The sequence below is a fragment of the Pongo pygmaeus genome, chromosome 21, assembly GCF_028885625.2.
Source record: "Pongo pygmaeus isolate AG05252 chromosome 21, NHGRI_mPonPyg2-v2.0_pri, whole genome shotgun sequence".
NCBI lineage: Eukaryota > Metazoa > Chordata > Mammalia > Primates > Hominidae > Pongo > Pongo pygmaeus.
This window is the reverse complement of record NC_072394.2, coordinates 18,973,074-18,999,636: the sequence shown is the minus strand read 5'-3', so window position 1 is coordinate 18,999,636 and position 26,563 is coordinate 18,973,074. Positions and strand designations below refer to the sequence as shown.

General features: G+C 43.8%; 1 protein-coding gene and 1 long non-coding RNA gene across 3 annotated transcripts; one reads left to right on the top strand and one right to left on the bottom strand.

The window, feature by feature from the left end:
- Nucleotides 1-3,149: 3,149 nt before the first annotated feature.
- Nucleotides 3,150-6,523, top strand: LOC129021950 (cystatin-SA-like). The gene is made up of 3 exons (XM_054468024.2): nt 3,150-3,424; nt 4,957-5,070; nt 6,185-6,523. Exons 1-3 carry the CDS (start codon nt 3,200-3,202, stop codon nt 6,266-6,268), a joined length of 423 nt encoding a protein of 140 aa, XP_054323999.1. The 5' UTR covers nt 3,150-3,199; the 3' UTR covers nt 6,269-6,523.
- Nucleotides 6,524-8,271: 1,748 nt separating this feature from the next.
- On the bottom strand, nt 8,272-12,826 carry LOC134738890 (uncharacterized). 2 transcript variants are annotated; one of them, XR_010125118.1, is made up of 4 exons: nt 12,660-12,826; nt 10,875-11,084; nt 10,231-10,303; nt 8,272-9,605 (listed from the first exon to the last, which is right to left on the bottom strand). It is a non-coding gene; the product is annotated as an uncharacterized LOC134738890 (long non-coding RNA). The 2 variants fall into 2 exon arrangements; XR_010125117.1 differs by having other exon boundaries at nt 8,272-10,303.
- Nucleotides 12,827-26,563: the final 13,737 nt, after the last annotated feature.

Below are 26,563 nucleotides of genomic sequence, written 5' to 3'. Positions count from 1 at the left end.
TTGATACATCACTCCAGACGTCTGTTCATCTCTGCTGGTCTAAACTCCTAGATACTATGCTTTAGAAAGTAGCCTCTTTCTCCAGATGCGTGACAGACACAACATTTGCCTAAGGTCATTAAACATCTGGAGGAGCTGGCCAGCTACCTCAACCTGCCACTTCCTATCACTCCATACTGGACATCACACTTGTACCTCCTCCTAAGAGCAACCTACACTGGTATCTTTCCTACTGGGATTAGAGAGCTTGCTGCATCAGAACAGCTGACCCTCCCTGCAGTGCATGCCAGTGTCCTGACAGAAGATGACCACTGGTCGTGTCATCACATACAGGGCACAGGTCAGCACTCTGGCATCCCTCCCTCACACTCCACCCACCAGCGCATTCTTGCTATTTGGGTTACCTGCATCTCGTTTCTGATGATTCAAAACAAAACAATACAAAACAAAACAAACAAACAAACAAAAAGAAACAAGAGGATTGCTTGACCTTCAGCTTACCCTCTGCACAGCATGTCTTCCTGAGTCTGGACTCCCAGCTATCCCAGGAAGGTGGAAGCCACAGAGGAGAACTAACTCCTACCCTTTGAAATGACCATTCTGCTCACAAACACCTGGTAAGGGACCTCCCTCTCTTTCCCTTCTCTGGGAATCTCCCACCATTTCCTGTCTAACTAGGAGGCATATATGTAGCTCTGTTTGAAGACCTTTCCTCTGTCACCCAGCAGTAAACACCATTGGGACACCTGCTGTATCTGCTGGGCTACACGGCTATTCTAGGGGTGCCAGATTCACAGTGGGGTGAGATGGTCACCAGGCCTCAGGTAACAAGGTCCCCTGTCCTAATACTGAACATGAGCACCCATGAATAATATGGTTCCCATTGCCAGGTTCCTGCTGATCCAGCCCTAGCCATGTCCAAGCCCAGGATGACTCTCGGCCAGGTTGTCCTCATCACTTGCACCATTATGTGATGCTTTCTGCACTTGATCATTTGTTTATTATAGTATTGTTTAGTGTTCTAAACAAGTCTGGGCTGACACTGACCTACCCTCACCTCCACCACTCCCAGGAGAGTCTTCTGGGTATCCTGCTAAGACCCAGGGTTTCCTGGTGCTTCTGGCCAAGCCTGCCACCTCACCATAAGGGCATTTGCCACAGGGTCACCCTCAGGCATGGAGGGTGGGGTTGAGAGAACAAAGGGAGCAGCTGTCTGTTCAGAGCCTCCTTTCACCCTCCCCACTCCTGGAATCACATTCCAGCCCAGTCCCACAGCATCCCGAGCTGGGGGCTTTGTCAGCCCACAGGGCACCCAACGGACCACATCCTCTCAGTCTGTGGAGAAGGAGAACTCACAATCCTGGCAGTTAAGCAACTCAGGGGCCACTGGAAAGCCACACTGAGCAAAGGACGAAGACACACCAGGGCTTGATCTGCAGGACTCCATTCCTGGGAAGCTCAAGGACAGGCAACAAAGGAATCTGTGGGCTGCCAGGGTGGGGCGGCCACGAGGGTGGCTGGAGAGGCAGGAGGATACCGTCTGGGACAAGGGAGATGTCACAGGTCTGGACAAAATGGTAACACAAGTGTATGCATTTATGAAATCCCTCAGATTGGGCACATACTATTAGGCATTTTATTGTATGTAAATTCGACCTCATTTAAGGCAATTTTTAAAGTATCAGGTGAGTCTTCCAAGCAGTGCACGGAGCAAAGGAGCCCGAAGCATGACTGCCTAGGAGAGAAGCAAGAGAGGCCTGTGGGTTCCCACATTCCTACCGCAGCTGCTGCTCCTTCTCCTGACATTCCCACTGCCTCCCAGGGGTCTCCGTGCACCTTCCACCGGGCCCCACACACAGTTACCGTGAGACTCCAGGTCATTCCTTTCCCTGCTCACATCCCCTCCAGGAGCTTCCTGTTCCTGGAGCAGGCATGCTGAACCCCAACTCAGGGCCTTTGCACTGGCTGTTCCCCTCTACCTGGGGCTTCTCATCCTCTCCAGTCTCATAGAGAACTCCCTGACCAGGATCCAGTGGTCTCTCTCTAGCCCCTGTTCTATTTCACTTCCAACAGAGTGAGTATAACTCCCTGATCCTAATTGTTGATCATAACCTACCATCCACTACACACACTGTGTAGGAATTTACTGTGCATTTCCATAGCCGCCTGCCACATGTGTGCCACAGGACACTTGAAATGGGGCCAGTCCAAAATGACTTCTGGTCCAAGTTTAAAAAATACACAGGGAACTTCAAAGAATTACAAAATCAAAAAAAAACAAAACAAACAAACGCATAAACGATCTCGTTAATAATTGTTCCCATTAGCTGAAATAATATTGTGGCTATATTAGGTTAAATAAATCTTTTAAACATTACCTTCACCCATTTATTCACATCTTTTAAAATGCATCTACTAGAAATTTTCAATTGCTCACGGGTTGGTGTCACATCTCTGTTGGGCAGCAGCTCTGCAATGTCACCTTCATGGCTCATCATCCAGGTTCCATCTTCAAGCCCTAGACCTCCTGGCACAGGGAGTAGCTGGTGATAGGTTTGCTTATTGAACAATGAATTATGAAAAGAGAAGTCAGTGACCTTTTCCAAAAAGGTTAATTCCCTTAAATTTGGCAAAGAAATTCTCCATAGTAGGGTGTGGACAGGTTCTTCTGGAACCTTCTGAAATAACCTCTCTGCTACAGATATTCAGAATCTGTGATCAAGTGCTCCTGGATGCCTCTGATATCTGAAGACCCCGGGAGGTCAAACACTGTATTTTTCCCTTTTCTGAGCAAACAGGAAGTCACATTGCTTTCACAGTCAAAGGACCAGTGTCACCTCTGTGGAGACCCGGTGACTCAAGCTTGGGAGCACTGGGGAAGAGAGGCATGGCTGGGGGAGGCTGCAGTGAGGACAGGAGTGGGGAGGAGGGGGAGATGGAGGAAGAGGCCTGGGAGGGGCAGGGAGAACTGAGGCAGGGAGGGAGCTTGTAGTGGCAGGGGAGTGAAAAAAGAGATGTTGAAAGATGAGAAGTGTAGAAAGAGGAGGAGGAGTCAGGGAGTGGCGAGCATGGAGCGTGGTGGGGCTGGGCTGCCTAAGCAGGATAAATGCACAGCTGCCTGCAGGTGTGGGCTACCTGCCTCAGGCCCTCACCCTCCTCTCCTGCAGCTCCAGCTCTGTGCTCTGCCTCTGAGGAGACCATGGCCCGGCCCCTGTGTACCCTGCTGCTCCTGCTGGCTACCCTGGCTGTGGCCCTGGCCTGGAGCCCTGAGGAGGACAGGATAATCACGGGTGGCATCTATAAAGCAGACCTCAATGATGAGGGGGTACAGCGTGCCCTTCACTTCGCCATCAGCGAGTATAACAAGGCCACTGAAGATGACTACTACAGACGCCCGCTGCGGGTACTGAGAGCCAGGCAACAGGTGGGTGCTGCCTCCACCCGAGGGGTCCTGAGTCCCAGCCTATTTGTTTCCCAACCCTCAAGAGCATTCCCAGCAAATCAACACTGACACATTCATGATCTAGTGCTCAGATTCATTCAGATTTCCCTGATTCTCTGCTGATGGCCTTCATGCCTAAGCATGCTCCTGGGCCATACACTGCAGCCACTGTCTGTCCTCTCAGCTTCCTTTAACCTGCAGCAGCCCCTGTGTCTGTACCATGACCATGGCATTTCCCAGGGTCCAGCAGGTGTGGATGGAGACTGTGCTGACTCTGGGTGGGCTTGATGCTGCTCAGGATGAGATCCAGGCCATGAGGCTCATCCTCCTCCCTGAGTCCTCTCCACAGGGGCCACACAGGAACCTGGCTCCCTGTTCTACAGAGCCCTGCTTCCCCAAGTCACACCCCTGAGCACAGACCCTTAGGGCTAGCGGCCTTCACACTCAGGCAGGCTGATCAACCCCTACAGCCTAGGGCGGCTGAGTCCCTGCTGGGGTGGAACACGCCTGACACTGCCTCTACCAGCTGATGCAGAGTTAGACCTCCACCAGATGAGGACAGTGGTCACCCTGCAGAGCGGAGGAGGGTTCAGGTTGGGAGGGAGCTTCAGCAGGGCAACTGGGCCCAGCTTGACCTGCATCCCATGGCAGAGCAGCAAATAGTGACACAGCCTTTAGAGCTCCTCCACCTTCTCCTGGAAATTCAAAGGAATCCCCACCAGCCCTGTTTCTGCTGCAGCTGTCAGCTGGGGCCCTCTCCCTGCACAGGAGGTACACTCCCTGGTGCCATGGTCCCCACTGGCCTGCATCTCCCTCTTAAACATGACAGTAACTTGGAGTGAAGCACAGGACATAGCAGACCGTCAGGCCTGGAAGCCTATTTTAGACATGGGTAAACTGATACTTGAGTGACCTCAGCAGTTCCTCCTGGTTCCAATGAATCCCTCAACCTAGGTTTCTCCACAGCTCTGCCACGTTGTGTCTGGGAGAGGCCTTGTGCAGGGAAAGGGTTCAATTCTAGTCTGTAATTGTAAGACACATAGGTGAGCTGCTGACTTTAGAAATGTAGCTTGATTCTCACGCTTGAAATGGTGGCATCTGGGCGGCCCCATTGACCCAAAATATCTGTGTGTGTGAAGCATCTCATTTCCTACTCTAAATGAAGTAATAAATCTAGGTTAAATGGAGGGAATGAGATTTTCGGAAGTTAGCTGAAATTTTGTCATCAGACAGCCTTCCTAGAAAAGATTCAGTGTTCCCTCACCCCTGAGCCACAGGTAGCAGAATTCAATGAATCCTTTTACCCAGCACAGAGAAAACAATGTTTAAGAGCAGGCATGAGGCCCAGAACGTGGCAGCTGACAGGAAAAGGGGGCTTGTGTGCCTTGTGGTGACATGTGGGTAGCTCATGAAGCCCCAAAGCAAGTCCAGTGACTCAGGCACAGTGAAGTGCCTGTGAGTACATGAAACTGATGGGGGCGCTGTCCGTGTGTCCTGTTTTCTCATGTGTGTAGATCGTGGGCGGGGTGAATTACTTCTTCGACGTAGAGGTGGGCCGAACCATATGTACCAAGTCCCAGCCCAATTTAGACACTTGTGCCTTCCATGAACAGCCAGAACTGCAGAAGGTACGTTCCTGATATGGGTCCCAGGCCAGTCATGCACTGCAGAGTGGTGCATATGTGTCACCCTCTGCCTTACACATGTTTGGAGGCTGTGTGTGTGCGCAGGTGGGTATGTGAGGAGCCATGTATGCACGGATGAATACATGTTCATGTACTTGTGGGGGGGTGTGAATGTAGGTGTGCATGTGGAAAGGGAAACGTGTACACACATGTGCCAGTGTGTGTGGGGAGGTGTATGGGAGCATGTGTGCCTGTGCATGGATGTGTGGGGGTGTATGGGGCTTTGTACATAGATCCATGGGGATGATGGGTCCAAGTGAGTTTACGTAGTTGTCCATGTATGTGTAGATGGGGTGGTGAGGGAGGGAGATGATGTATTTGATTTGCTAGGAAGGCTTTATCTTGGGAATGGTTACTAGAAGGTCAACTCTGCCTGCTTTGGGGTGTTGCCTGTTGGATGGGAAGAAGCAGCTGCAGGGCTGTGTGCTGGGCAGGGAGAAGGGGCTCTGTCTAATCCCAGGCTCAGGCACCTGCATGCAGCCACAGCCACAGTGATCAGATTAGTGGGACCTAGAGCCCTTTTAGCTGGGAAGCCCTGGACCTGCCCAGATCACCCAACACCAGCCTCTCCAAGGACCTGCTGGTTCTTGTGAGGTCTCCACTCAGGGAAGAGCCACACTCCCCTTGTTACCATTCCCCCCTGCCCAAGTTCTTTGAGGGGGAGTTGCCCTGCCCTGGGTTCTTCCCTCTGGCCCCTCTTAGTGCTGGCCTGGGTGCTGGAGGTGGAAGGAGCTGGGGGAAGTGAGCCACCTTCCCATGTCCTGCACCCTTGTGGCTCCCAAGGCCTTGCACAGGCTGCTCCTCACAGGGCTGTGCTGGGACAGGACCCTGCAGGCTGGGGTGGGGGCCCAATGCCACCTGGTGACTTGGAGCCTTGGGAGGGGTAAAGGAACAGTCACTATTCATTCTAGTTCAGTGCTCTGGGACTCAGCAGGGGTGGGTGAGGGCCCAGTGTCTCACCTCCATCCTACTCACCCAGGCTCTGACATCTCATGGCTGGGCATCTTCCCCTTTAACTGTAACCCACACTGATTGGCCCTCTCTCTTCCCTTCACAGAAACAGTTGTGCTCTTTCAAGATCCATGAAGTTGCCTGGGAGGACAGAATATCCCTGGTGAATTCCAGGTGTCAAGAAGCCTAGGGGTCTATGCCAGACCAGTCACACCGTCCACCTCCTACTCCCACCCCCCCTGTAGTCCTCCCTCTCCTGGACTGGTGGCCCCCATGCTGGGGGAAGTCTCCCCATGTGGCTGCACCAGGAGACAGACAGAGAAGACAGCAGGAGGCCTTTGTTACTCAGCAGGGGCTCTGCCCTCCCACCTTCCTTCTTTCTTCTCATAGCCCTGGTACATGGTACACACACCCCCACCTCCTGCAATAAAACAGTAGCATCGCCTCCCTCTGAGCTCTTGGCTGTCTGGGGATGTGCACACAGGCAGGGTTTCTGCAGTTCCTTTATGAAGCCTCCTTGTTCTGCTGGAGTGGAGATCAGAGGAGTACCTGGGGGCTGACGTGGCCACAGCAAGGCCGTCAGGGGAGTTGCTGGCACTTTCAGAGACCTGAGCTTCAGAACAGGGAGAGAGCAGCCAGGGGCTAGGAACCCAGGCCTTCAGCTGCAGTAGCCCCTGGTGACGGGGTCAGGGAGAGGAGGGGGCCCAGGCTGCTGCCTGGGAAACTGGGCTGGTGCTTTGGTCTGAGCTCCTGATCTGACCAGGAGGCGGGGGCTGGCTGTGTCCACAGCCAGGGGCCAGGCCTCGGTGGAGCTCACCAGGCCATAGATTCCATCTGTGCTTGCAGATTTGAGCAAACTCCAGGGACTGACCTTCTCTCATCAAACCCCCTAGACATGAAATAGATAGTGATCGAAGTGTGGCTCTCTCCACAGGAGACTTTAGGCCCCTACATGGAAACAAAGTCCAGAAGTGTGTGTGTGTGTTTGTGTGTGTGTGTGTGTGTGTAACTGATTGGGAAAAATGCCACAGAGACCAAAGACAGGCAACATCAACAGAGAAAGCAGCACCTGCTGTCATCCATCCTGGGAGGGTGTGCCCCAGGCTGGGAGGTTATCTCCTACGCTAGGAAGCTTTGCCCTAGAAGAGTTTTACACATCCACATCCAGTCGATCTTTCTCTGGACTTGGATTTAAAACGAGCACTCAGGTCAGGCTTCTTGGCAGGGATGGAGAAGCTAAAACACAAATGGAAGTGACATGCAGTGGACACTCATTTCTTTCAAAAAGGATGTTTTAATTAATAAATAGCATCATCTTAGTGTCAAAACCATTCTGTAGAATATTGGGTAGTTGTGCTTCAAAGAAGAAACTACAGTCCTAAGTCCTCGCCAACCCTGCACGGCCCTTCCCTTTGCCATGTCAGGGCAGAGGGTTGCAGCCCTCAGGGCAGGTGCCTCTGGGAAGGGCTCTTAATTATCTCCCATGCCTAGAGCTGCATTGACCAAGGGTGGCTGCCATGAACACCGAGGGGGAAATGACAAAGGGGAAACTTCCCAAACAGCCCTGAGGCCAGCACCCCGTGTGCCACACATAGAAAGCCAGGAGGAGAATGTTATGGTGGGGAGAGTGGGGAGCGTCTGCTTCATTTCCTCTCTACCACCACGGGATTTAACCAAGGTTTTAGGTTTAGGAAAATGAAGCAGTGTCGAGGAGGCCATGAGCTGAGGAGATTTGAGTTTGGGCCTCACCTGGTGTCAGGGGGTCGGGTGTTGCACACACTGATTCAGGCTTCTGTTGGAAGAGAGGGGCTGAGAGCAGAACAGCAGGTGCCTGGAAATGGTGGTCAGGGGCGAAGTCTTCCCTGCATGGAGATCCTTATGGTTCTCTGCCTGGGGAAGGGTCTGTCTTGACATAAGCCACCACCATGCAAGGACACAAGGAACAGGTGATTTTGTGTAAACCAGTAACTTTTCTGACATCTCTCTTCCTGGGGAAGTGGAGGGGGAAGTCTGACTCTGTAGAGGGCTTCCTCCACTATCTGGGTACCTGCCCCGAAAATCATGTACGTTCTTTTCTATTTTCCTAAGCATTGGCTAGCTTGAGAAATAAAGGGACAGAGTACAAAAGAGAGAAATTTTAAAGCTGGGTGTCCGGGGGAGACATGACACATTGGTAGGATCCATGATGCTCCATAAGCAGCAAAAACCAGCAAGTTTTTATTACGGACTTTCAAAAAGGGAGAGAGTGTGCGAATAGGTGTGGGTGACAGACATCAAGTACTTTACAAGGTAATAGAATATCACAAGGCCAGTGGAGGCAGGGTGAGATCACATGACCACAGGACCGAGGCGAAACTAAAATTGCTAATGAAGTTTTGGGCACCATTGTCACTGATAATATCTTATAAGGAGACAGAGTTTTGAGATCAACCAGTCTGACCAAAATTTATTAGGCGGGAATTTCCTCTTCCTAATAAACCTGGGAGTGCTATGGGAGACTGGAGTTTATTTCACCCCTGCAGTCTCAACCATAAGAGACAGGTACGCCCTGGGGGGACCAGTTCAGAGACCTACCCCTAGGTGCGCATTCTCTTTCTCAGGGATATCCCATGCTGAGAAAAAGAATTCAGTGATATTTCTCCCATTTGCTTTTGAAAGAAGAGAAATATATCTCTGTTCTGCCTGGCTCACAGGAGTCAGAGTTTAAGGTTGTCTCTCTTATTCCCTGAACAATTGCTGTTATCCTGTTCTTTTTTCAGGGTGCCCACATTTCATATTGCTAAAACACACATGCTGTACAATTTGTGTAGTTGATGCAATTATTACAGGGTTCTGAGATGATATACATCCTCCTCAACAGAAAGGATTAAGAGATTAAATTAAAGACAGGCATAGGAAAGCTCAAGGCTATTGATCGGGGAAGTGATAAGCGTCCATGGAGTCTTTCCAATTTATGTTTGGAGATTGCAGTAAACATAGGCATAAGAAATTACAAAAGTATTACTTTGGGGAACAAATAAATGTCCATAAAACCTTCACAATCCAAATTCTTCTGCTATCGCTTCAGCCGGTCCCTCTGTTTGGGGTCCCTGACTTCCTGCAACACTCCACCATCTCCCAGTGTGTCTGTTTCCTAGGAGGGGAGCAGGGGACAGGGAAGCTTGAAGGTGAGCATGTGGGTCTTCATCTTCTGGACCAAGCTGAAGGTCTGCGCTCTTCTGGAAGCTACCAGGTTTTGGGAGTAAACAAGCCTCCTGAGGGTCATGTTTTGGAAATATTGCGCCCATTATAAGAGTTCCTTTAGCAAAAATAATGTCACACATTCTTGCTAAAAGAGTAAAACCACAGAGGTTAGAAACTCCACCTTCAGCATAGACAAATCACTCTGGAAGGAGAGGTAAGTCCATTGGAGGCCTGGGAAGCAGAAACCAGTGTGGTCATTCCTTGGGCAGGTGGATTTTCAGCACTATGATCAGAGGCAACCCAGGTGCCATGAGGTCTGAGGCTTACATAATTCAGAGGGTTATCTGCATGAAAAATAGCATAATATAACCAATTAGAAACTAAGCACAGAAGTGAGTGTTTATTTAAGAAGAGGAAATAAGTCACAACAAATTACTCATTTTAAAGTCCTGATAAATACTACAATCATCCAAAATTCCAGAAAAATAATACACATCCTAGAGTGATCAGTCATCAAAGCTGATTTTGCAAGTCAACAGACTTAAAATTATTGGCTTGTAGCAAAAAGGGAATAAATTCACAATAGCAAACCTGGGATGATTCAAAAAACAAAGCAAAGAGGTTATTATAAGACTATGGGGAGGGATTTTTGAGGCTGTAGTGATGGACTCAGAGCATAGCAGGCCTCAATGTTGGCAGCCAGTGTCAACTCTGGTCTGCAAAGTGGACCTAGGTCCTGTGTCCTTAGAATCCATAAAGTCCGGCCATATGTGGAACGTTCCATCCAGAAACCCCTCCTCTGTAGCTCTGTGCTTCTGTTTAAAGGTGGATATAGATCATCCAGGCAGTGGGATGTTCTTCTTACTCATAAGCAAAGTTTCTAACAGCCCCTGGCACTAGAGAACAATGTCTTCCACTGAGTCAGAAAGGAGTCGTCAGCCAAGGAAGAGGCTGCTTGACTTTTCAAACCTGCAGCTTGAGAGAAACATTGTTTCCTGTTCATGATGTCACTGGCTTTGTCCTCATCAGTCCATCCATCCACCTTGGAGAAGAAAGGGCAGATTTACTCTTCTTTAATTTGTGTTCTGTTTACTTGCTAACATAACATTTTTATAAATTAGCTACTTGACACAACAGTGTAATAAGTTATTTCTATGTTTTCATACTCAACTATTGAGTCACTATTTGCTTCATCACATAACATTGATTTTATAATAGAACTGTCTATAAATATAACAGAAAGGTAAACCAGTCTTTCCACTCAGTTTGATCACTTTAAAATTCTGATAAATACTACAGTCATCCAAAATTATGAAACAATACAATCAGTCCTACTTGTGAAAATCATGGTTTGTAACATTTTCTTTCTGCTTCAAAACTCACATGGGTAATATTATGCAAATTTGTCTGATTGTTGTCTAATATGGAAAAGCTTCCAATTTTCTTTCATGTGAGCTCTAAGACTTTTGTATTTTCTAAATTTTCTTGACTTAAGATTGATGATCTTAAAGACTCTATTGACAATGCTCACTAAACACAGCATTTTAAAACTCTCACTGTTGCAGTGGGCTTCAAAATTGTGCAAATGTATAATTATATACTATATTGATTACCTTATGGAATGCGCAGAAAGAGTTTGTCCTGAAAGAAGTATTTCTTCAAGCCATCTTACTGTTGGTCAAAGTTTTACATCTGTGTTGTCTGGAGCTGTGAGATTTCATCAGGATAAGAGGAGGATGGAGGCCAAGTCTGATCCATCGGGTCTGTGCCACCTCAAAGGCATACATCCTTGCTGTGAGTAGTTCACAACACTGGTCTGCACCCTACAAGTGTGAAAATCAAGAAATTCTATCTCAAAAAATTCCCATAAAAAAATAAAACAACTTGGGTCTCACTTGGGTAAAATGAAAAACAAAATAACATATAATAAAAACAAACTGCATGGTACACAAACTATCGTTCACACCATATTACTGAGTACATTTTCATGAGGATAACACTTTCATTTTTCACTAAGTGTCAAAAAGAACCCAATCTTTTGGGGCCTATTGTCAGCCTTCCTAAAGACAATAAATTCTGAACAAAATTTCCTATCCCATCAAACTAAGCTTCATAAACAAAGAAGAAAATAAAATCTTTTCCAGAAAAGCAGTCACTGAGAAAATGTGTTGCCACTAGACTAGCTTTACAAGAGATGCTTAAAGGAGTTCTGAACATGGAAATAAGAGAACAATACCTACTGTTGCAAGAATACAGTTAAATACATAGCTCAGAGACAGTATACAGCAACAACACAATACATACTACAAGGAAACCAGCTGTCACCTTCACGATAGGATCAAAAACTCACATATAAATATTAACCTTGGGCCAGGCACAGTGGCTCTGCCTGTAATCCCAGCACTTTGGGAGGCATAGGTGGGTGGATCGTAAGGTCAAGTGTTCGAGACCAGCCTGGCCAGCATGGTGAAACACAATGTCTTCTAAAACTACAAAAAATAAGCTGGGCATGGTGATGCATCCCTATAATACCAGCTACTTGGGAGGCTGAGTCAGGAGAATCACTTGAACCCAGGAGACAGAGGTTTCAGTAAACTGAGATCGTGCCATTTCACTCCAGCCTGGGCAATAGAGCAAGTCTCTGTCTGAAACAAACAAACTAACAAAGAAAAAATATTAACCTTGACTATAAACTGCCTAAATAACCTACTTAAAAGGCACAGATTACAAGTTGCATTTAAAAACCCAGACCCATCCATCTGCTGTCTTTGAAAAGATCTATCTCACACATAATGACACCCATAGTCTCAACAAAAAGAATTGGAGAGAGATCTATCACACAAATGGAAAACAAAAAGGGGAGAGGCTTGCTATTTTCACATCAGATGAAACAGACTTTAATACCAAAACAGGAACTTAAAAAGGACAAAGAAGGGCATTACATGATGACAAAGGGTTCAATTAAACAAGAAGACTTAGTTATCCTTAAACATATATGCACCCAACATTGCAGCCCCCAGACTGATAAACAAGAATGCCCAGGCCCACAAAAAGAATTAGTCACAGAATAATAATGGGGTACTTCAACATCCCAATGGCAGTGTTAGACAGATCATTGACATAGAAAACTAACAAAGAAATTCTGGATTTAAATTTGATTCTTCACCAATTGGACCTAATAGACATCTACAGAATACACCACCGACCAAACACAGAACACACTTTCTTCTCATGGGACCACAGAGCATACTCTAAGACAGACCACATGCTCAGCCATGAAGCAAGTCTCAATAAATTAAGAAAAGAGAATCATACTAACTGTACTCTCAGACCACAGTGGAATAAAAATAGAAATCAATACCAATAAGACAAAATGAACTAAAAATAGAAATACATACCAAAGAGAGTTGCTGAAGACACAATTTTTCCTGAGTGATAGGAACTATGGCCAGGAACAGCTATGCATTCTTAGACTTCTGTGTGGGTGTCATTTCTGGGTGCCCCAGCCTGCTCCCTTTGTCAGTTGGGAAGTGTGTCCCACCAGTATTGAGCTGCTGGTCTGAATGGGGAGTGTGGGTCAGAGCTCCCTTATACTGCAAATAATTTGGCAAAGCAACAACCCCCCTCAAGTCCAAGCCTGGGGATATTTCACAGCATTCAACACTTCAACTTGCCTGAAATAGAGGCTTGGCACCTCTCCCATGAAAAGACCTTATTGCAACAGCCATTTCTCCACTCTGCAGCAAACTTTTTTTGCTTACTGAGGGACATACTTACAGGCATTTTGCCCATCTGCTCACATAGATCAAGATCCTGGGTCACCCCTCCATTGCTGTGCAGACATCTTGGTGCAGAAGCACCCTCTTCACTCCACAACCAGGCATAATTTCAAGAATTCAGTACACCCCCCTCACCTGGATTAGGAATATAAGTTGCATTTCCCTTCTAATGCAGAGATCTTGGTACATCTGTACTTTTCTACTCCTCTCCAGGGCATACTTCCAAGCACTCAGTGCACCTGCTCTACAGGACTGGAACCCTGACTCACTTCTCTTGTCCTGTGTGGAAATCTTTGTTCAGGAGTGCCCTCTCTGTCATGCTCAGGGATATTTCCAGGCATGCTGATTATCCATTTACCTGGAATAGGAACCTGAGCTGCCGCTCCGTTCTCATGCAGAGATCTTGGTGCAACAGCACCTTCTCCACTCCATGCTGGGCACGTTCCTAGGCATTTGGAGAATCTTCTCACCTGGATTAGGAGCCTCAGCCACCCCTCCCTTCAGGTCCATAGGTCTTGAATCAGCAGCACCCACTGTGCTGCATGACTCGACATATCTTAATTCATGTGGGGTAATCGCTTTTCTAGATTACCACTCCCTTTCCAGGCAGAGAACACTGGGCAGCAGAGGATTATCCCCTCCATACCCAGGCACATCTCTGGATGTTTTGCAGCTGCCTCTTTATCTACCCCCAGAGCTGGTGCTTGCACCTACCACGGGTGGACATGTAGGCATGTCTGCATTCTCTGGCCCAAGCCAGCTTGGTCCCTCAGTCCAGGACTGTACAGGGAGCTCACACCACTGTGCATTCCACAGCATAGCCCATTGCCTGAGGCAACAGAAAGCATCTCATCATACAAAAAGATCAAGCATATGCCCCATCTGCATCAGCCTTAGCTGGTTCTTATCCATAAGCACCACTCACTGGCTTGGAAAATAAATGGCACAATCTAATAGAAAATCTGCTGGCAGAAATGCATAGCACTGGAGAATAAGATAAGCTTCCTGAGACCTCGGCTACACTGGACATGTAAGAGGAAGTGAACCCACTCATTTGTCCCTTCACCACTACTACAACCAATATCTAAGAAAGCCACCATACAAAGACTATCTATAACCAAGGAACATACACAGAAACTTTGACAATGAAAGCATCCAGACCCAAAGTTGAACCGTACACAGCACACATTATACACATTCTCGAGGGAGAAAAGGAAAAAATAAAAACATCCCTTCCAAATGAAAGTAAATTAAAAAATTAGAAATAGAGATAGCTTTGAGGATGAGAAGGAACTAGAGAAAAAATTCCAAAAGCATGGAAAAGCAGAGTATAACAATACCTCAAAAGGACCATACTAACTCTCCAGCAATGGGTCTTCATGAAAATAATGCTTTTGAAATGCCTGACAAAGAAATTAAAATACTGATTTTTAAAAAGCACAATATAATCCAAGAGAAAGTTGAAAACCAACATAAATCAGAAATACTATTCAAGTATCAAAAAAGATAGATTTTTAAATACCCATACAACTAATAGAAATAAAAAATGTATTGGTGAAATTTTAAAATCCAGTTAAAAGCTTCAATAGTAGGCTTGACCAAAGCAGAAGAAATTATTTCAGAGATGGAAAGTAGGTCTTTGAAATTAACCCAGTCAGACAAAAATAAAGGAAAAAAAAATGATTAAAGATTCCAAGAAACGTGGGACCATATAGAAAGCATGTAAAACTAGGAGTCATACATATTTCAGAGACAGAAGAAAAAGGAAAAAAATAGAAAAATCTATAAATGAGATCAAGAAGGTAATTATATAATGATAAAGAAATTTATTTGAGAAGATCTAACAATTTCAAATACATTTGCACCAAACATTGGAACACCTAGATTCATAAAACAAATACTGCTACACCTAAAATAAGAGATAGATACCAATACAGTATTAAGAGGGGACTTCAGTATCCCACTGACAGAACTAGACAGTTTATTGAGGAAGAAGAGCAACCAAAAAATTCTGGAATTAAGTTGAACTCTAGATCAAATGGACCTAAAACATACTTACACAATATTCTACTCTAAAACTTCAGAATATACAGTCTTCTGTTGTATGCATAAAACATTTTCAAAAATTTACCATATGCTAGGCCACAATGAAAATTTCAATACATGTAAAATATTGAAATCATATCAAATAACTTCTTGAACCACAGTGAAATAAAAATAGAGATCAACACTAAGAGGAATACTCAAAACTATGCAAATACATGAAAATAAAATGATCTGCTTCTGAATGACTGTTGGGTCAATCATAAAATTAAAATCCACATCAAAAAATTGTAAATGAATAAAAATAAAGATATAGCTTTCAAAAATGTTTGAAAAACAACCAAACCAGTGCAAAGAGGGAAGTTTATAACACTAACTGCCTACATGAAAAAGATAGATCACAAATAAGCAACTTAACATTATACCTCAAGAAACTTGAGAAAAAAGAACAAACCACATCAAAGACTAGTAAAACAAAAAAAAATAATGATCACAAAAGTTCTAAATGAAATTGGGACCAAAAAAAAAGAAAAGAAATGACGTTAGTTCTTTGAAAAGATAAACAAAATCAATAGACCACTAGCTAGATTAACCAACAAACAAAGAGAGGATTCAAACAAGTGCAACCAGAAGTGATAAAGGTGTCATTACAACTGATACAACAGAAGTACAGAAGATTATCACAGACTACTCTGAGAATCTCCATGTGAACAAATGAGAAAATCTAGAAGAAATAGTTGGATTTCTGGAAATATACAACGCCCTAAGTTTCAACCAGGAAGAAATAGAAATTTTGAACAGACCAATAATGAGTAATAAAATTGAATTAGTAAGAAAAAAAAAAAACTCCCAAGAACAACAAAAAATCTAGGAACAGATGAGTTCACAGCCAAATTCTATCAGATGTACAAGACAGAACTGCTGCCATTCTTACTGAAACTTTTCCAAAAAGGGAATCTTCTCTAATTTATTCTATGCAGCCAGCATTGCAATGATACCAAAAATAGACAAGGACATAACCAAAAACAACAACAACAAAAAAACTACAAACCAATATATCTAATAAACATAGAAGAAAAATCCTCAACAAAATGCTACCACACTAAATCCAACAGCATATCAAAGACATAATACATCAAGATTGAATGGGTTTTATTCCAGAGATGCAAGATTGATTCAACATAAACATCAAAAAAGAGGATTCACCACGTACACAGAATTAAAAATAAAAATCATGTGATCATATCAAAAGATTCCAGAAAAGGCATTTAACAAAATCCAGCATCTCTTTCTAATAAAACCCTTACCAAACTAGGCATAGAAAGAACATACCTCAAAATGATAAATGCCATATATGACCAACTGAAAGCCAACATCATTCTGAATGAAGAAAAGTTGAAAGCATTTTCCCTGAGAATAGGATTAAGGTAAGGATACCCACTATGACTACTGCTATTCAACATACTACAGGAAGTTCTAGCTAAAGCAATCAGGCAGAAGAAAGAAATAAGTACATTCAAATTGTAAAAGAGGAAGTCAAATTTTCTGTTTACTTTTATGACATGATCTTATACCTAGAAAACCCTAAAGATTCCCCCAAAGACTCTTCAATTTGATAAATTTCCTCATGAAAGTTTCAGGATGCAAAATTAATGTACAAAAATCAGTAGCATTTCTACATAACAATAATGACCAAGCTGAGAACCAAATCAAGAATTCAATCCAATTCATAATAGCTACAAAAAATAATAAAATACTTAGAAACACATTTAACCAAGGAGGTGAAAGATCTCTACAAAAAGAACTACAAAACACTAAAGAAGGGAATAATAGATGGCAAAAATAAATTTTTAAAATCCAATGCTTATAGATTGGGAGAATCAATGTCATTAAAATGTCCATACTACCCAAGCTATCTACAGATTCAATTAAATTACTATCAAACTACAAATGTCATTCTTCATAGAATTAGGAAAAAAATCCTAAAATTCATATGAAACCAAAAAAAGATTCTTAATACCTAAGGTAATGCTAAGCAAAGAGAATAAAATTGGAAAGACCACATTATATTGCAAGGCTGTAGAAATCAAAACAGCATGGTCATATTGAAGAAATAGGCACACACTGAAAAATAACGCCACACAGCTACAGTCAACTGATCTCTGACAAAGTTGACAAAATTATATAAAGGGAAATCATATTCGATTCAACAAATGGCACTGGGATAATTGGTGAGCCATATGTAAATTCACAAAACTGGCCTCTTACCTTCCATCACATACAAAAATTAACTCAAGGTGGATTAAAGACTTAAATGTACGAACTGAAACTAAAAAAATCTTAGAAGACAACATAGGAAAAACTCTTCTAAATATTGGTCTAGGCAAGGAATTTATGATGAAGTCCTCAAAATAAAATACAACAAAAACCAAAACAGAGAAATGAGACTTAATAAAACTAAAAAGCTTCTGCAGAGAAAAACAAATAATTCTCAGTAAACAAACAACCTACAGAATGGGAGAAAAGATTTGCCAATGGTGTGTCTGACAAAGAGCTAATATCCAGACTCTACAAGGAACTCAAAGAACTCAACAAGAAAAACTAGAATAAACCCATTAAAAAGTGGGCATAGGGTATGAACACACATTTTTGAATAAAAGACATACAAATGGCAAATATATGAAAATGCTCAACATAATTAAATATCAGAGAAATGAAAATTAAAGCCGCAATGCCATACCATCTTATACTAGTCAGAATGGCTATTATAAAACAGTCAAAAAATGGCCAAGTGCAGGTTCATGCTTGTCATCACAGTATTTTGAGAGGCTGAGGTGGGTGGATCACTTGAGCCCAGGCATTCAAGAAAAGCCTGGGCAACATAGGGAGACCTTGTGTCAACAAACAAGAAAAAAAAATCCAGGTGTGGTGGTGTGGGCCTGTAGTCCTTGCTACTCAGGAGGCAGAGCCAGGAGGATGCCTTGAGCCCAATAGTTTGGGGCTGCAGTGACCTATGATCATGCCACTGCACTTCAGCCTGGGCAACAGAGAGATACCCTGTCTAAAAAAGGTCTAAAAACAAGATGTATGTGTGTAATTAGTATGACTTCTATGGAAAAAAGTATGATAATTTCTAGAAAACTAGAAATAGAACAACCCTTCAATCCAGCAATTCCATTACTGCATATGTACCCCACAAAAAGAAAGAAATCATTATGTAAAAAAGGCTTCTGCATTTGTATGTATGTTTATTGTAGCACAATTCAGAAGAGCAAAGTTGTGAAATCGACCTAAGTGTCCATCAACACATCATTGAATAAAACAATCTGGTAGATATATACCATGGAATACTATTCAGCCATAAAACTGAATGAAATTATGACTTTTGCAGCAATGAGTATGGAACTGGAGGCCATTACCCTTACTAAAATGACTCAGAAACAGAAAATCAAGAACTGCATCTTCCCACTTATACGTGGGTGCTAAACCATGGACATGGACTTACTGAGTGGAATGATAGACATTGGAGGCTCCAAATGGTGGGCGGGTAGAATGAAGGTGAAAGTGAAATGCCGCCTATCGGGTACAATGTAACTTCTTTGGGTAATGGTACACTAAAAGCCCAGATTTCACCTCTTCGCAATATATCTATGTAACACAACTGCACCTGTACCCCTAAACCCATCAAAACTCTTTAAAAAATAGTCTTAAATAAATATATTTTATATATCATACATCCTAAAATTCAACAATGTGTAGCCAATCATTACCCACTGTTATTTTTGTCTACCAATGAGAATTACTGATCAACAACTTTTGTAATCATGCCTTCTCTTCATTTGTACTTTTTATTCCTTAAAATCTTGAGTTTCTTGTTTGTTCTACAGAGCAGTCCCCAAGGCAACTTGAAAGTGTGTCCTGTGTGCCACTCTTGCTTGATCTCTGTGCTTAAATACACTCTCTTTCGACTGGAAAAAAAATTAAGAGAAATGAATGAATGAATGAATACAAAAATAATTTCAAAACTAACTGTACAGTGTACACAGAAGCCTAACACAAGACTCTTAATGTTTATCTTATAATTAGTTATTAAAAGTCTCGATTGTTTTCTTTTTCTGAATATAGAAGATCAAAGTGAAACCAATAGGTATATGAACAATACTTGGCTATAAATCTGTGAAATGAATGTTGACAAATTATACCTTTTTAAATGAGGAGAATTATACAGAAAAGTAGTCAACGCATAGCCTATAGTAGACGGGCAATAAATGTTGGTATGTAGTGGAAAATGAATAAAACTCTTGTTTTACAAAAAGCATAGGATGTCCTATAAAATTAATGGAAGATCCTCCTTCCTATTTAAAAATAAAGCAAAGTTTTAAAAGGGAAGAGAATTCTAAAGAAATTGTAAAGATTGCATGTGCTTTGTTCCCAGTTTATTGCTTTTCCTCCTTACATATCTTCTTCCTCTCTTTTTAATTCTCTTTCTCCTTCTCTTGCTCTTAGTAAATAATCAAATGTTTCTGCCCTCATTTTATCTATATCTTGATTGTCAAAACCGGAACACATACCTATAAGGCAAGCACGATGGGTAGGAACACAATGTCCAATCTTGGGAAAATATCTTAATCTTTCTCAGTCTCATTTCTCTTATCTTGAAATGGTGGCATCAGTCAGGATGAGCTGGGTTATTCTGTAGTAACAAAAAAAGTATCGGAGACTTAAGACAGCAACATAATATTCCATTATTGTGTCTGCTATTTGTATAGATGCACTGCATGTGTTTCGGGGGTACTGTACTATGTTGTGCTCACTCTGGACCCCAAGATGATGGAGAAGACACCCTCACAACAATATCGGGGCAAAAGCAATGAACATCGTCTTTCCACAAGTGCAACAGGAAGTAACAGATGTCACTTATTCTTCTATTATATTGACCAAAGCAGGTCATGACTACAACAAACTCAAAGGAAGAGGAAGGACAATCCCGTCTTGTACACATAAGAAACAGAAGCACTCAAGGGACAGCCCTAATGACTACTACAAATGGCCACCCAATCACACCAGGCAGATGTCTGTGCATCTGCCCATAGCACTAGGGTACCAGGCAAGTAATAGCACAGCTCAGATCCCAATTTGTCCCTGCTCACCACCTCCACTTCCCAAGATATTTTGGACATAGTGAACCAGAAACCAAATAATAGAAATACAATAAAATACAGTAACCTCACAGGGGGATGGCTCATGCCTATAATCCCAGCACTTTGGGAGTCCAAAGCCGGTGGATCATTTGATGTCAGGAGTTTGAGACCAGCCTGGCCAACATAATGAAACCATGTCTGTACTAAAAATACAACAATTAACCCAGGCGTGATAGTGTGTACCTGTGGTCCCAGCTACTTGGGAGGCAGAGGCAGGAGAATCACTTGAATCCAGGAGTTGGAGATCATGCCAATGCCCTGAGAGATTATGCCACTGTACTGCAGCCTTGGTGACACAGTGAGACTCCATCTCAAAGAAAAAAAAAATTATATATATGTATATATACAGTATCCTAAAAATGTCTTAAAGTACACAGAAAAACATTTTACCCAGCTTTGGGCAGTTAAGCTTCACCTAGGCAGAATACGTTGATGATCACTTGTGCTTTTCACCCACCAAGTCCACCAAGATGCCAAGAATATTTTGCCCTGAACCCACTTGGAACTGCCTGGGTGCTGGCATGTGGCTTCGGGTTGCCTCTGTTACCCAATTCCTTGTTTCATGGAAGGGAATGAGCTTCATAGCACCTGTGATTAATTTTCACCTTTGCGTTATTTTACTTTTGGGCCTCCAAGCTAATGATTACAATTTTCCTTGTCTCTCATTTCCTTTATAGACATTTTAACTTTTCTGTGTGATTTTTTAAAATTACATAAAGCTATTTGCATTTTGTTCCTGCAACTTCTATAAAATGTTTCTCTTTTAATTATTCAAGAATATTTGTCCATAAATTCAAGTTGCTAATAAAGATTTATGGAAAATTTTCAGGCTTGTCATAAAATGGGCCTAATTTTGTCCTCCTCTTGTATTCTTCAGCATGTGCCCTGTGGTAGACACTCGATTGGATGCTCGAGAAATCAAGGAGGAAGATCTGAGTCTTCCACCATCAATGGGTGTCAGGTCTGCTAGACAGAGAAATGGAAATCAGAGGAGAGAATAGGGTACTGGAGAGCACAGAGCAGGGCACCAAACCTACAGAGAGAGTGGGGGAGGAGGACAAGCTGCCCACATTCCTGAGTCCTTTCTACCTCAGCACCAATCAGCCCACTTTCCATTTGCCATCATCTGTACCCATTTACCTGTGCAAATAGCCCAAGTAAGTGCAAAATAACTAATTCCCTGGTATATTCTCCAACAATGACTGACACCAACTGACATGTCAAACACAATCTCCCAGAAGTTCCTAGCAGAAATGAGCCACATAGCAGTAGCCTGACAGCTCATGCTCATAGTATTGACCACCTTCTCATCCCTGTTTCATTTCCTCACTGTCCTAGGAGTGTACCCTGGGATTGCCTTCCAAATAAGCCACTTGCAATTGAATTCTGATTACAAGGTCTCCCTCTGGGTAGCCCAATCTAGACAGTCATATTTATGGAGAATGTAATTTCTGTGGAATCACAAAAGTTGAAGAGGAATCAATGAGGAGACATAGGGGAATGGAAATCCAAAACAGAGCCTGGGCCAAGACACATAGGTGTGAATAAGTGTCAAGTTCCATATGAGGAGGGAGGATCCTGGACTTTCAGGGGTTTCAAACACTGAGCTCCATCTCAAAAGCTATCAAACTGGCCCCACCATAGAATTTGCCAAGAATCCAAAGGCATTGAGGACTGGGGACTGCTGGGACATCTAACCTCATGCCAAAATCATGAAACCAGTCTGCATGGGTTAAAAGCCTGGTTCTTCCATTTATAAGCTGTGCGACTTTGTAGTACTTGCCTCTCTGTGGTTCAATTTCTTCATCTCTAAAATGGAGACCGTAATAGTAACTACTAAGTAGTTATGTGATGCTATAATAAATTATTGAATGTTATGTTCATTGTAAGGTGACGTTATTATTATTAGCTAGTTTTTGTTTGTGATTCTCTCAGTGATCTCTGAAAGGAACACCACATAGGGAAGGAGACTCAGTCCTTGCTCTACAGGACCTCATGGACTAGTGGGGACAGAAATATACACACAAGTAAGAAAGACCACGAGAGGAGGATGATAAATGCCTATAGTGAACATAAAAGTGCTGTAGGAGACCAAAATCACAAGGCTCACATGGACCAGAGAAGGATTTATAGAAAAGGTTCGTATAGACCTGAACTTGAGAAGCATGTTATATTTGAAGAGGCAAAGATTTAGGGTGGATGGGGAGCTACAGGTGCACTTTCCAGAAGGGCAAATTCATATAAGCTTGGACAGGATGTGTCTGAGAACATCAAGGAAGTCCAGCTTCTCTAGAAGCCAAGCTAGGTGATGGGCAAAAGTTGGAGGGCAGCCACAGAGGGCAAGTTTCCAGGGCTTCATTTGGGAAGGGATATGGCTTTCAGAAAATTTGAGAACCAGAAAAACAGAATCTAAGGGTGCAGACCAGTGGACCAGTGAGGACTTCACTGTGGATGTCCAGACCAGACCTATCTAGACAGGATCCAGCAATGTGGGAGATGAGAAATAAAATAAGTCTTCTATTTTATTGATTTCAAAAGAGTTCTGAGACTAGAAGGCAGGTTATCATACTCTTCTATCATGTTACTAAGCCAAATACCACCTTCTTTTTCTGTATAAAATATAGAATCAGAGTGACTGTATAATCACACGAGGTAGATAAAGGCCAGAACACAATGTCCAATGCAGAGTAACTGCTGACATCTGGCAGTGACAGTGATAATGGTGATGGTGATGATGATGGTATTGTGGAGATGGAGATGGTGATGGTGGTGAAGATGCTAATGATGATGCTATAGCAGCGGTGGTGATTGTGGCGATGATGATAGTAACGGTGGTGATAGTGACGGTGATGATGGGAATGGTAGTGGTCAAGTTGGTGATAATGGTCATAGTGTGGTAATGGTAGTGATTATGTTGGCAATAATGTTGGTGATGGTGGTGGTAGTGGTTATGATATGGCAAAAGTGGGGATGGTGATGGTGGTGGCCGTAATGGTGGTGGTGATGTTAATGGAGGTGGTGATGATAATGGAGAAGGTAGTGCTGATGGTAGTGATGATGGTGGTGACAGTGGCAGTGATTATGGTGATGATGATGGTAATGAAGATAGTGATGTGGTGATGATGGTGGTTATGGTGGTCATGTTGATACTGGTAATGGTAGTCATGATGATGATGGTGTTACTGATGAGGATTACCATGGTGATTGTGGGGTGATGGTGATGGCAATGGTGGTGGTGATTGTGGTGATGGTAATGATGATGGTTGTGGTGGTAGAGGTGATGGTGATGTTAGTAGTAATAGTGATGGCAGTGGCAATAATGTTGATAATGATGGTGTTGGTGGTGATGGTGATGGTGGTTGATAGTGATGGTAATAGTGGTGATGCGGGTGTTGATGATAATGGGGATAATGGTGCTGATGGTACTGAGGATGATAATGGTGATGTTGGTGGAGATAGTGATGGTGACACTAATGATGATGGTTACAGCCATGGTGATAACGGTGATGCTGATGGGACAGTGGTGATTGTGGTGATGATAATGGTGATTGCTTGAATGGAGATGGTGATGATATTATGGTTTATGGGAGAGGATGAAGCTATTTGGAGCAGAACATAAGCACCAGGCTGGAGCAGGTACCAGTAAGAGAGTTCTACTGTCTAGAGATTTATCAGGTCAGGACTCAGGTGAATTTTCTCTGTAGACTCCTTATTGTGGATGGAAAACTGTGTCTGTCACAAATGGATCATGTGTTCCTGTTACCACAGGAACAAAAGTAGATTTTTCCCTGGCATTCATGCCTCTGACCTCCAGAAGGGACCATGAACAAGAAGGAGATGGGAGATGGGTAGCTTTAGTAAAGGGGGAGAGGAGGAGAGTGAACTGTGAGATCAGTGGAGAGGGGGAAGAGTGAAAGGGAAGAAAGAAACCAGACTTGCCCCAGAGGTGTCCACATGTTCATCACCCACCTTGAGGGAGTTCCTGTCTTCTGAGAAGGTCCGTTCTGGGCCTGTCCAGCAGGACCCAGGGAAGAGCTGTAGGAATAGGAGGCTGTGCCATCTACTGGCCATTCCTCTGATCAATAAAACCTTGCACACCCAGGTAGCCCAGAGCAGCAAAGACAGAGCCAAGCAGAGGGGCCTCTGCAGAACCCGTACAGCACTCAGGGAATGTTTAGTCTGTAGAGCTTCTTCCTTCAAGACAGACCCTATGTCGACCCCAGGGCCACCTTCAGAGCCTGCTCCCCAGGGTGAAGCTGGAGTAGAAGGTGCCTGAGGGACTGGTCATCCGTGGGTGAATGCTCCCCTCTGGTGGTCACTATAGTGAAGTGGAGGATGCCGGCCCTACCTTGCAGAGGTTCTCTGCAAACTCATGAACTGAGCAGGATTTACAGGGCAGGTGGCTGTGGGCACAGGAATTGCCCTGTAGCTTTGTGTTTTATCTGCCACCTTGGAGGATTCTCTTCATGATGTCATCTTCACATGTCATATTTCAACATATTGTCCTCTTCTTTGTCGTGGGGTAGGAAGATTGCCGCTCTGCGAGACTCTTCCCACCTTAGTTCTCACCTTAGTCAGACACCCTCCGTCTCTCAGAGGTCAGCCACCCACCCACTCTACCAAATCTGACACAGCCCAGGATCCTTCTCAGACACCTTGCAAGCCGTGGATTATAGACTCTGTGTTCCTGTAATCCGTGCTTTTTTAGATTAAGAATTGCTAGCGTTAATTTTCCAAATATGGTTGGCAAAGATTAAAATTGACTATCACTATTTCATAATGGAAAACCAGGTGGTACTGCCCCACATGAAGGCCATGATGAAAATTGAGAGGTACCCTCCCCTGCACTCTCATAAAACCTGAACATCTAGGCTGGATCCAGGGAGTAGCATTTGAGATCCACAGTCCTACATGCATGACGTCCCAACAATCTGTGAAGACAGCTCTGGATTCCTCCCCCAAAGCCCCAGCCCTGACAATCTGCTCATCCTCACCTCTGCCTTGGCTGACTAACCATCCTGTGACTTACTCAGGCCCGGGCTGGAGTTCCATTCTTTCCTCCCCACTGCACCCTCACCCCAGCCCTCAGCAAGTCCTGCCCCACTGCCTCTCACAGGCATCCTGAGTCTCCTATGCTCCACCTCTCGGCCACTGCACAGGGCCAGGTCACTGTCCTCTCTTTCCTGAGCAACTGTCCTCCTGACTCTTCTCCGCGCTCCCATTCTCACTGAAGAAAAGCCCGTTCCTTCCCTGTGGCCATGCCAGCCTTCTAATAATACAAAATGTGTCTGGTCATGTCCTGGTAAAACCTTTCAAAGGCTTCTCATTTCATTTGGAGTAAAATAGAAATTCTTCAGCAAGGTGTGCAAGGTCTGGCAAGAATTGATATCTGCTCATCCACCAAACCCAGTCTGCTTACCCCTCTTGCCTGCCGGTCCCTCACTCAATTCAGGAGCTTCCACAGGTTAGGATCATTTCCACCTAGGGGTGGGTTTATGATTTTCTTTGCATTAAACATCACTCTTGTTGGCTTTCTGCAGCTGGCTCTTTCTCCTCCTTAAAAGTATAGCTCACATGTTATTTCCTCAAATCAATCCTTCCTGATTATTCCCTGCAGTTAGAATTTGACTTGGCCACCCATTCGTTGAAGGCAATATTGTATCCATCTCATTCTCTGTAATGTGTCTGTGCTTCTCATAATCCTTGGAATGTGGAGGAAACTCAGTGTGCATACTGGATGAACATGCCTTTCTGGGTGTGTCAGAGACTTTCCCAGTGTGGATAAGATGATTCCATGTGAGTAGCTTGCTGGCAGCCCCAGTGAGGTGATGATGACTCTAAGATGACTTGCTAGAACTGCCATTTCAATGGCTAGAGTTGTAATTACTTTTGGATCTTTTGAAAAATTGTAAAATCTTGGAAGGAAATATCAAAATGCAACTGGGGAAGGATAATAAATGACCCTGGGGAGGCTGGCAGGAAGCACAGAGTGTCCCAGAAGTAGAGTCCTGGAACCCAGCCAGCAGAGCCCCCACCAGCAACACTGTCACCCTTTCTCTAGGTCTTCTCTGTGCCAAGCAATTTGGCAAGAACCTCTTACACATCATGATTTTGTTCTTCACATAGTCCGAAAATATAGAGCGATTCTTTTTCTGATGAGAAGATAATTCCTGTCATACAACAGTCACAACATAACCTTATTTTGATGGAACGCATGGAGGCATCCCACGTCCACTCTTTGTTTTTATATTTGAAAATTAGAATTGATTTTTTATTTTA